Here is a 12,688-nt window from a genome sequence, read left to right on the forward strand (position 1 = left end):
CTGCTATCAGTTGAAACTCAAGAACAAATAACACTATCTCTTTGGATTTCCTAAATCTAGGAACGGAAATTCAGGATTTAGATAGTAGCGTATTTGTAGTATATTTATTTATTTATTTTTAATATTTTCCTGGTTGTACCATGCAGCATATGGGATCTTAGTAGTTGTAACTCCTGGGCTCTAGAGCTCGGGCTCAGTAGCTGTGGCACACGGGCTTAGCTGCTCCACAGTAGGTGGAATCTTCCCCGACCAGGGATCAAAGCCATGTCCCCTGCATTGGCAAGTTGATTTCTATCCACTGTACCACCAGGGAATCCCCTGGTTCTGCTTTTTAAAGAAAGTTTTGTTTTGTTCTGTTCCTTGCCATGTAGGTTCAATATTTTAAATTAAAAAATTCTATATAATGAAATATGAAGTTTATATTTTAATCAGTTGGTATTTAGGAGAGAACTCCCAAGACATAAGGTATATTAAATGTATTTGTATGACAAATTTAAACTTTTAAATATGATAGCTCTATTTTTTAGTATTTTAGTTTCACATAATTGGCATGTTAAGAACTAAGGAGCTTTCCCGGCCGTGAGCCCTCGGAGGAGGCCTTCCGGCCGCAGCCATGGCGCCTAGCCGGAATGGCATGATCCTGAAGCCCCACTTCCACAAGGACTGGCAGCGGCGCGTGGCCACGTGGTTTAACCAGCCGGCTCGCAAGATCCGTAGACGCAAGGCCCGGCAGGCCAAGGCGCGCCGCATTGCCCCGCGCCCCGCGTCCGGTCCTCTCCGGCCGGTGGTGAGATGCCCGACGGTCAGGTACCACACGAAGGTTCGTGCCGGCAGGGGCTTCAGCCTGGAGGAGCTTAGGGTGGCCGGCATCCACAAGAAGGTGGCCCGGACCATTGGGATCTCGGTGGACCCGAGGCGGCGGAACAAGTGCACGGAGTCCCTGCAAGCCAACGTGCAGCGGCTCAAGGAGTACCGCTCCAAACTTATCCTGTTCCCCAGGAAGCCCTCGGCCCCCAAGAAGGGAGACAGCTCTGCTGAAGAGCTCAAACTGGCCACTCAGCTGACTGGACCTGTTATGCCCATACGGAACGTCTATAAGAAGGAGAAAGCCAGAGTCATCACAGAGGAGGAGAAGAACTTTAAGGCATTTGCCAGTCTCCGCATGGCCCGTGCCAACGCCCGGCTCTTCGGCATCCGGGCAAAAAGGGCCAAGGAAGCCGCAGAACAGGATGTTGAAAAGAAAAAATAAAGTGCTATTGGCAACTTACGATAAACCTGCAGTGTCCATGTGACCTTCGTTGTGTAAGGAGCCAGGGCCTCGGGGGGGGGGGGGGGCCCTCCTTGAGGGAGACCTGGGGTGTGTCTGACCTTTGTCGCAACAGAGCTGTGAGGGAAGCAGCTTTGGTACCTGGGAGGCTTGTGCTTAGTGTTCTTGTTTGGACCCTCCAGCCCAGGAGGTGCTGTGTGTTCCTGTTACTATTAAAATATTATTTTCACATCTAAAAAAAAAAAAAAAAAAAAAAAGAACTAAGGAAATATATTTTCTGTCAAGTGACCAATTTGACAAAAATCTATTAGCTTTACAAAGACCAATACAATTTTTAAAATACTCAGCGCCCATTGTCAGATTTCAATAAAGAAAACAAAACAAATTTTATTTTAGTAACAAAACACTTTTAGCAGAGTTTTAAAATAAAAATTCCATATTCACTTCTGGTATAACAAGGACTTTTATTACTATTTGACTTATATGACTATCATATTTTTTTTTCTCAAATTTGACTTAAAATGTGTGTGAAAATATCTGAAAAATATCAGTGATGATTCTCTGGTATTCCAACATAGTTTTTCAGAGTCAGAGGTGACAATATATATCAAATGTCAAGGACATTTTGAGATTTGTGAGGTTTCAAAATGTTGAAATATGACTGAAAACTGCAATAATATTTGTATGGGATTGGATAATAGGAAAATAATTTTAATGTTTTCTCTCTCAGCAAGAATTCCATCACTAGAGTTCCCTTCCATAAAGCAAAAACATAAGTTTTTCTATAGGCCACCAGACACGTTTGGACCTCTATCTAGGCTATGTAGATTTCAGATAAGCTTATACTTACATGTAATGTATTTATCACCCACTTCTCAACATCTCCTAAACTCTCACAGCATCCACCCCTCTCAACTAATGCCCCATCCCACTCCATTTTTTACTGAAAAGAAAAAAATCCTTTCATTACATATATATGATTTACCTACACCTGCAGCCACCTTTTCCTTGCCTCCCGCATCAAAATTGACTTTGTTTCTGCCTGGATCCTTTGGGTTGTCACCTTGCTAAGAATGCCTCTCCCCTCTCCTACATCAGCTCTATCAGGGTATGCCATCCCCAAATATGCCTTTTTGGTATATTATTTTGAGCCGAAGTCACTTAAGAAACAGCAGATGCAGGAAGAGCTCTTTGACCTCCTTTTTTTCTACCTAAAAACAGGCCATAAAATTTTCCAAGAGAAAGGTGTTCTCCATGTATCAGGAAGAGAAGAAAACCCTTTTCACCATAGACTGGGAATCAATGCTGAAACAAATCTCTACAAACAAACTTACTAAATAAAATAACTCATCTATTTCAACCTGCCCCCAGACATGTCATAGCCACTTTCTTATAATTTACTATACCAGCTCAAACCTTTGTCATTTCTTCACAAGTTTATTGTGTCTCTGTCTAAAAGGTATACAAACTTTCTAATCTGGTCACTTCTTCATATCTTCAGTCTCTTGTGAAGGGCCCATGTGCATGTAAAAATTTAACGAAACTTGTATGCTTTTCTTCTGCTCATCTAAATGTCAGTTTAATTCTGAGGTTGAACCCAGAGGGTAGAGGAGAATTTCCCCCCTCTCCATACCCATCAGCTTCAAAACATGTCTCAACTCATATTTTAAATCATTCCTCTTGACTCAATATTTACCCTTCAGCCACTACTCCATTTTGCCATTCTCCCTCACAGCAAAACTTGAATTTTTCTTCAGCAGTGGTCTTCAAAGTTTTTGTTTGTTTGTTTGTTTGTTTTTGCCTGCCCTGGGAGATTTGGTAAAGCTATGTACCCCCCTGGCACATAGCTTTTCAGTTTTTAGTTTCCCCTTGGCAAACATTTTTAGTTTAACATTTAAATTTTTTCATGCTGTTTATGTAGTTGGAATGGCTGTAATTTCCAGAATATTGCATGTATTGGTGTTTTAACACTGCCACATCATTCTTTAAAATATATTCAGTACATCTAATTCTAATACTCATCATTCACTAAAAAACCAAAAACAATTTAAAAAGCTCATCTTTAGCACACAAATTTTATTATTTAAAATCAATAAAATTATTAATTTTAAAAATAATTATTCATTATTCTTTTAAATTCCTAGTTCTAATTTACTTCCCTCACAGAATTTTACCCTAATATATCTTTTGCTTCGAAGTCTTTTATTAATTACCTATCATACTTCTTTGAAAAACAGTATACAGTTTACAGTTTTCCTGTGACCAGAAGCCTCTAAAAGTTAAACAGTGTCTCGTGGGTTCATTGTAATTATTAAAACATAACACAGCAAAATCACACTAAAGTAAAATTTTATTAGAAATGCTATCTTTTTTTATGTCAAATTGACATATTTATTTATTTATTTTTTATTTTACAATATTGTATTGGTTTTGCCATACATCAACATGAATCCACCACAGGTATACACGTGTTCCCCATCCTGAACCCCCCTCCCTCCTCCCTCCCTGTACCATCCTTCTTTATTTGCCTGCACCAGGTCTTAGTTGAGGCATGCGGGATCTTTAGTTGTGGCCTGCAAACTCTTAGGGCATGGTGGATGTAGTTCCCTGACTAGGGATCAAACCCAGACCCCCTGCATTGGGAGCCTTAGCCACTAGACCACCAGAGAAATCCTAGAAATCCTATCTTAATGAAGTGAGTAGATTTTTTTTTTTGATTGGCTTACATATTTTCTCTCATTTTTTGTCTTTTTTTGGCTGCATGGTTTGTGGGCTCTTAGTTCCATAACCAGGGGACAAACCTGGTCCCTCAGCAGTGAAAGCTTGGAGTCCTAACCACTGGATCACCAGGAATTTTCCTGATTGGCTTGTGTTTTTGAGCATAGCTTACTCCTCAGAATGCTGGGCTCAGCATCAGTTTACATTCCAATTTTTCATTTTTATGTGGGAAGAAGCTTGTTCACATTACTAAGTAGAAGTAGAAGAAATTGATACAGCAATATCAATCATTTCTTTGGACTCTTAAATTAATGCCCCAAAAGATTTTTGTACTGTCATCACATTGTTATCTGTCATCTTCAATTTGGTTGAAAGGAAAGACTATGAAAACACCCAATGTTCAAAATAACTTTGAATGTCCAGATTGGGGAGACTCTTCCGAGCAGGCACTGTTGGGTCCTGGCTGCAGTCAACAGTTTCTCTTTTTTCAATTCATTGTTCAGTGTTGTAAATTGTCCCCTTTGCTTGTCATCCCTGGACATTTCACATCCTGGGCAACATGCTGTTGTTATACAGAGATGTATGCCTTCTTTTGTAAAAAGGGAAAAGCAGTGACTATGAAAGCTGACATGGGAAAGGGGAAGCTGTACCCGCAACACAGGCTTGCTCTTGGGAAGAGTGTTTTTAGGAAAACACAATTTTAGAAAAGAGTTCATATGAAACTGAGGACCTGAAAATTGGTCCCTTGGAAAGTCTTTGTGTGCCCTAGTTTGAAGGCCACTGGTTTACACATGCTTTTTCTACTGACTCCTAAAAATCCACCCTAATTGCACCTCTGTCCCCACAGGCCACTGAACATGCTTTAACAATGGCCATCAACAATATCCACTTTACTAAATTCCAATAAACATCACCTAATAAATAGTTAAAGCTTCAGGAAAAAAGATAAAAAGAAATTCTAATGTAGAAGTCTGACCCAAAGTAGCTATTAAAGAATTTACCCTCACAGTGGTCAATACAGTAAGTGCATTTTATAACTAAACATTAATAAAGAACAGGACACAAAAGGATACACTAGTTTAGGGACAGGTCTCCTGGTCCAACTGGCTCCAACCAGGAGTGTCGTGGTGGTGCAAAGCTGCATTTACACAGCCATGGCTTCAGTCCATTTTCTGAAATAAGCTGTCCTATTAGAGCTTTGGTGAAGCATCTAGCTAGGTATGGACAGCTTCTGAAATGGTAGGAAAAGCTGAGCACTTCAAAGAAATCTTTGGTTCAGCCATCACCATCTCCCCCATTTCGTAGCAGGTACTATCTGACATCCCAAACTTATTTAGAAAGATAAATTTAAAATACGAAGGTAATGCTTGGCAGAACTTACTTAAAAAATTGTCTGGTCCCTAAAGAAACTTCTTCGGGCCATATATAACCAGCTATTGAACACAAGATGCTTTGCAGGGTGAGGAGAGTGGAGCTAACATTATAGCTTATTGGGGAAAACAGTCTTTGAGCATCCAGAACCACCTCTCTAAGGATTTAGTTTAAAAACCTTGGGCACTGTCTCCAGAGCTTTCAAAAAGTCTCACAAAATGCAGAAACATGACTGGTGCAGCATCCTTTTTGGAGTCAATGGTACCTTTCGGTAAGGTTTAATTCTCCATCTCAACCAAACTGGAAAAGCATCTTTTTCTCTGTGAATAATAGATTCCCGCCACCCCCGCTCCCCAGCCTTTTCTTTGTGCGTGTCTCGTTCTCTGTCTAGTAAGTAAATAGTTTACTGTTAAACTCCTGACACGTTTTAAAGTCCTTTATCATCTATTTCGTCCTCAATATAAAGCATCAATTTGAAACACTCGCTTTAGATACTGTTTAGAGAGGCGGTGATGAATACCCACTGACGTGATGCAGTGGGGTTTTTTGTTTGTTTAAGAGTCTTGGGAAGAAGTCTGGTTTTGTAGTGGAATTCCTTCTTCAAGTCGAGGACGTTTTCCAACAGCAGGTGGCCAGGCGACTCTCACAGCGTCCGCAACGCGCAGGCGCAAACGCCTTCAGTTTTTTGTGGGGAATGTCCCAGTAGGGCGGGTTTAGGAGCATGCGCAACAGATGTTCCGTTAGGAACCCGCTGAGCACGCGGACGAGACATCCGGATTGGGGAGACTCTTCCGAGCATGCGCTGTTGGGTCCTGGCTCCTATCAACCGCGATAGGACAATCGTGTGTAGCTCACGGCTACCTCTTGACCAGATTCCAGACTGCTGGAAGAAAGGCTGATATATTTGTTTTTATGACTGGAGTTTTAACATCTGTTTTTCCTTCTTGAATAATTCCCTACCCACCCCCTCCAAATACAAATATATATTGAATACTCATTGTAAAATATCTAACAATTTACATTCAAAACCCACTAGAAAAATAGGCAAAGAACGGGGAACAAAGACTTCACAGAAAAATGATTACAAATAGGCCTCAAACATACAAAAAGATGTTTAGCATCAGTTGTAATGAAAAAGTGAAAGTGTCCTCTTTGCGGCCCCATGGACGGTAGCTAACCAGTCTCCTCTGTCCATGGAATTCTCCAGGCAAGACTACTGGAGTGGGTTGCCATTCTCTTTCTCCAGGGCATCTTTTAGACCCAGGGATCGAACCCAGGTCTCGTGCATTGCAGGTGGATTCTTTACCAATGTAGCCACCAGGGAAGCTGCACGGAGTTACTGTTATGTACTTATCAGCTTGGCAAACAAGGAAATGTCTGGAGACATACTCTGTAAGAGGATATGGGGAAACAGGCACTGCCTCAGTGCAGATGGAAGAGGAGAATGTCACAGCCCTAGTGTTTACCAAACTGTAGGTGTATTTATGCTTTGATTCAACTAAATCCGTCTTTGAGGAATTCTGACTATAGACACACTTGCTTACATATGAAATGATGTATGAGGCTGTTGGTTGTAATTAGGTGGAAAATTACCCAAATAACCCTCAGAGGGCTGATTTTAAAAACTATAATGCATATGGACAGTGGAGCATTGTGCAGCTGTGAGAAAGAATGAGGAAGTTCCCTGTGTACTGATATGGAAAGATCTCCAGGATGTCTTGCTAAGTTAAAATACTCTTGTACTTGGGCTTTTTAACTTAGCAAGTAAGATATGCCTTTTGTGTAGGAGAGGAGAATAGGATTTTATGATCATTTCTTGCTTCCACATAAATAAATTCTGGGAAGATACACAGGAAACAATCATAATTTCTTGTGGAGTGGAGGGAAAGACAGGGTGAGGGACTTCTCGATGCATGTGTTATAATTTATTGGTTTTTGAACCAGGTGAATGTTATCCATTAGAAGTAAAAAATTATAACTTTTAAAATATTCAGAAATATGTACTATTAATAAGACAAAGAGGTTTGGTTTTAAAGAACCCTTTTCCAGGACTTCTCTGGTGGTCTAGTGATTAGGAATCCACCTGCCAATGCAGGGAATACAAGTTTGAGCTCTGGTCCAGGAAGATCCCACATGCCACAGAGCAACTAAGCCCCTGCACCACAACTATCTTCTTCCAACATCTTAGTTTATTTAATCTTAAATGTATTTTAAAAATATAATTATCATACATGTTATTTATATGCTTCAGAAATATGGAAGAAAGGGTTTTTAAAAATTTTATTTATATAAGGAAAGAGTTTTTTAAATTTTTGGCCGTGTTGGGTCTCCGTTGCTGCGTGCTGTCTTTCTCTAGTTGTAGAGTGGGGCCTGCTCTTCATTTTGGTGCTGGGGCTTCTCACTGTAATGGCTTCTCCTGTTGCAGAGCGTGGGCCCTAGCGCATGCCTTCCAGTAGGTGTGATGCAGGGGCTTAGTTGCTCCATGGCATGTGGGGTCTTCCTGGACCAGGGATCAAACCTGTGTCCCCTGCATTGGCACATGAATTCCTAACCTCTGGACCACTAGGGAAGTCCCAGGAAAGGGTATTTTAAAACCAAAAGCTCTTGGCCTTTTATATCTTTAAATTTATCCACCACTTATATTTGTTAGTCATTTGAATATCCTCTTGTGCGAAGTGTCCATTCGAGTCTTTTGCCCATTTTCTGTTGGGTTATCTTTTTCGTATTTACAGAAGTACTTTATACTTTCTGAACATATTTCCTTTGTACATAAACACTTTTGGCTTCTTTTTTCACTTTAATATATTTTGATGAACAATAGGTCTTTATACAAAATTTATTTATTTTTAAGTGGAGGATAGTTGCTTTACAATATTGTGTTGGTTTCTGCTGTATAGCAACATGAATCATTCATAGGTATACGTGTGTCTCCTCCCTCTTGAACTTCTCTCTCACCTCCCACTCCATTCCACCCCTCTAGGTTGTCACAGAGCCAGATCTGAGCTCCCTGTGTCATATAGCAAATTTCCACTGGCTAGCTAATTTTACAAATGAACAGAAAGTGTTAATTTTAATATGGTCCAAGTATCTTTTTTTTTAATGAGTGGTGTTTTTTCTTTTGTACTGTTTAATCTCCCTTTAAACCTATTTATTGTGTTCTTAATTTCTGGGTTATTTGACAAATTTGCCTTTTCTCTTTGAACATATTAAGCATTGCTATTTTAAAATCTACATCTGATAACTCCACTCTCTGGTTCCCCTCTGGGTCTTTTTTTTCCCCTTGATTTTTGAGTACATCAACTTGTCTCCTTGTATGCCTGGCTATTTTTTTTTTTTTTTTGAAATGTGGTTATAGAGATAATTTGAAGCCTCAAAGTAGTGTCCTTTCTTTCAAGAGAGAATTCATGTTTCCTCCTGACAGGTGGCTATGGACACTACCAATCTCAGAGCTACTTAATCTATTCCAAAACTGAGATAATTCAGAAGTGGGCTTTAGTGCTTATGAGGCCCTGTTCAACCTACTCCTAGAGTGTGTCCCTTTGCATCTCAACCCAAAGCCTGAGGATTTGCTTTAGATCATGTTCCCAAACCCCACGAGTCTGTACAAAGCTCTGTTTAACTTCACATCTGCATCTTCTGAAACTGGAAGATTGGCCGAGCCCCAAATACTGGACTCAGCTACCTAGACTTCCATCTTTCTGTTTTCTCCTGAATCTTGGCACATAAGTCTTCATGGCCTTATTTGCTCTCGTATGCTTTCAAACAGATATTTTAAAATAGTCATTTCCAGTTGTCCTTTAGAAAATTGGTCCAAATTGCTTATTCTGCAGAACTTTTTTTTATAACTTAAAAAAAGTGCTTCAAGACTTCTTTAAGGGGAAAAAAAGTTCTTTAGTTTTATATTCTTTGTGTGTGTGTGTTTTGGAGCTTTATTGATATGGTAATTTTAAAAATAATTTGAAGTATTTTACAACTGATTTTCAGACAGACTTTTTAAAAGCTATTATTGCTCTTTAAACCAGAAGCTCTCAGGACTTAAGTGCTGTGTGTTGAGGTCATGGGTGGGAGAGTTGAGTTGGAAGTAGAGGGTGCTTGGAGTACCTTCAAGTTGATTTTGATAGCAGGGTCTCTCTTTTGTACTAACACTTCTCTGTCGTCATCTCTAGCTCTCAGTAGTGCTTCATGCAGGTGACCATTCTATTCTTCATTTTCTCTGAGACCTGGTTCATCTGCTCTTTTTCTCTCTCATTTTTAATCTCTATTTTGCTGACTTATTTTCCTTTTCCCAACCTCTGGTTCCCTAGTGCTTAATCTAGAGGTCTCTTCTCTATCTAAATTGTCTTCCCAATTAATCTCATGCAGATCTATGAGGTTAAATATTGTCTGGGCAGAAAAATCTCAAATTTACATCACCAGATATCTTACCATATCTTCTATCCCATTACCTCCTTTTTTTCCATTAAAAATTTGAGGTATAACTTACATACAGTGAAGTGCACAAATCTTAAGCATACAGCTCAATGAATTTTACATCCATGCAGCCACCACCTAGATCTACACGAGGCACTTCTATCATGCCAGAAGGTTCTGTTGTGGACTTTCCATTCAATACCCCCTTCTCAAAGATCTCTGTTCTGACTAAAGTTTTGCCTGTTCTTGAACTTCATGTAAATGGAATCAGGAGATCCAACCAATCCATCCTAAAGGAGATCAGTCCTGGGTGTTCACTGGAAGGACTGATGTTGAAGCTGAAACTCCAATACTTTGGCCACCTGATGCGAAGAGCTGACTCATTGGAAAAGACTCTGATGCTGGGAAAGATTGAAGGCAGGAGGAGAAGGGGATGACAGGATGAGATGGTTGGATGGTATCAATGACTCGATGGACATGGGTTGGGGTAAACTCCGGGAGTTGGTGATGGACAGGGAGGCCTGGTGTGCTGCAGTTCATGGAGTTGCAAAGAGTTGGACACAACCGAGTGACTGAACTGAACTGAACTGATACAGTGTCTATCTTTTTGTGTCTGGCTCCTTTCACTCAACAGAATGCTTTAAACATGTATCTGTGTTACTTGGTATATCAGTAGTACATTCTTTTTATTACATAGTATTCCATTATATGAATATCCCACAGTTTGTTTATTCATTTTCCAGTTGTTAGATGTTGCTCTTCCCCCAGTTATATTTTACTGTTATGAATACAGCTGGTATGTTATGAACAATTTTGTACATCTTTTTTTTTTTAAGATGTACGGTTATTTCTCTTCATCCCACCACACTCTTGGAGGATCTGTTTGGATGGCTTACATAGTAAAACATTCTAAGAGAGAAACAATGACCTTGACTTTTTCAAGTTCTTAAATTCAGTAACAGTTTAAAAAAAAAAAAAACCTAAAACGAAGGGTTACAGATATGTAGAGAAAACTGAAATCATCAGTTTACAGAAAATTATAATTTTCCAATCCTAAGAAAATTTTCAAGAGAACTTGCAAATCCGATGATTTTCTTTCTTCAAGGCACTTGCAAATCATTAGCAACTTCTGGATCAGGTGAAGCAATGCTGCTGCTGCTAAGTGGCTTCGGTCATGTCCGACTCTGTGTGACCCCATAGATGGCAGCCCACCAGGCTCCCCCATCCCTGGGATTCTCCAGGCAAGAACACTGGAGTGGATTGCCATTTCCTTCTCCAGTGCATGAAAGTGAAAAGTGAAAGTGAAGTCGCTCAGTCGTGTCTGACTCTTAGCAACCCCATGGACTACAGCCTACCAGGCTCCTCCATCCATGGGATTTTCCAGGCAAGAGTACTGGAATGGGTGCCATTGCCTTCTCTGCAGGTGAAGCAATACGTGCACACAAATATTTGGTTTCTTTATGCTGGTTGTAATTGCACCAGGGGGACAAACAGCAACATGTGCAGTGGCTGAGACACTCTCAAACCACAGATCCAGTGCCTTCTGTTGACTACTTCAGCCTTCTTCAGTGATCTTATTCTTTTCCTTTACTTCCTGGCTACTCAGAGCGTGGTCCTCAGACCAGGAGCATCAGTTTCACTTAGGAGCTGCATTATTTATTTTCTGTTGTGTGACAATTTATTCCAATATTTATCAGCTTAAAACAACACAGTTGGATGGTGTTGGGGAAACAGGATATTCACATGCAAAAGAATGAAATTGGACACTTATCCTACACCACACACAAAAAGAATTTCAAAATATATTAAACACTTAAAAATCTTAAGCTGTTAAAATTAAAAACTAAAATTCTTAAGGGAAAATCTTTATGGCACTAGTCTTGGCAATGATTCATTGAATATGATGCCAAAAGCACAGGCAATAAAATAAAAAATAGACAAGTAGGACTACATCAAACTAAAAAGCTGCCTAGCAAGAGCAACAATCATCAGAGTGAAAGGCAACATACAGAAAGGGAGTAAAATACTTACAAACCATGTATCTGATAAGAGATTAATATCCAAAATATATAAGGTACTATTGCAACTCAATGACAAAACAAAACCACTACCAACAACAAAACCTATTAGCTGAACATCACTAATCAGGGAAAGGCCAATCAAAGACACAGTGAAACATCACTTCACACATTAGGATGGTCAGTATCAAGCAATCAGCCAACAAACATTGGCAAGGTTGTAGAGAAACTGGAATATTTGCACACTGTTGGGTAGGAATGTGAAATGTGCAGTTGTTGTGAAAAACAGTATGGAAGTTCCTAAAAAGTTAAAAATAAGACTACCATTTTTGTTCTTGATTTAGTCACTAAGTTGTGTCCAATCCTTTTGCAACACCATGGACTGTAGCCTAACAGACTCCTCTATCCATGGGATTTCCCAGGCAAAAGAAAAGAATATTGGAGTGGGTTGCCATTATCTTCCCCAGGGGATCTCCCTGACCCAAGGATCAAACCCAAGTCTCCTGCACTGGCAGGCAGATTCTTTATCACTGAGCCACCAGGGGAGCCCGAGACTACTATATGATCCAGCAACCCTATTTCTGGGTATTTATCCAAAAGAATTCACATCAGGATCTTGAAGACATATTTTCATTCTCACACTTATTACAGCACTTTTCACAACAGCCAATAGGTATGGAAACCACCTAAATGTCTATTGTCCAATGAATGGATAAAAAAATGTGGTATATACAGACAGTGGAATATTATTCAGCATTAAAAAAGAAGGAAATTCTGCTATATGTGACAAAATGAACTTTGAGGACATTATGCTAAATCACAGGAGGATAAATACTGCATGATTCCACTTACATGAGGTACATAGAAGAACCAAACTCTTAGAAGCAAAAAGAACGGTGACTGC

At 39.8% G+C, this 12,688-nt stretch overlaps 1 protein-coding gene across 1 annotated transcript; it reads left to right on the forward strand.

The window, feature by feature from the left end:
* The first annotated feature begins 574 nt into the window (after positions 1-574).
* Positions 575-1,274, forward strand: LOC128055922 (60S ribosomal protein L13). The gene has a single exon (XM_052648508.1). The coding sequence runs from the start codon at positions 614-616 to the stop codon at positions 1,247-1,249; it is 636 nt and encodes a 211-aa protein (XP_052504468.1). The 5' UTR covers positions 575-613; the 3' UTR covers positions 1,250-1,274.
* Positions 1,275-12,688: the final 11,414 nt, after the last annotated feature.

The sequence above is a fragment of the Budorcas taxicolor genome, chromosome 11 (genome assembly GCF_023091745.1).
Source record: "Budorcas taxicolor isolate Tak-1 chromosome 11, Takin1.1, whole genome shotgun sequence".
NCBI classification, from domain to species: Eukaryota; Metazoa; Chordata; class Mammalia; order Artiodactyla; family Bovidae; genus Budorcas; species Budorcas taxicolor.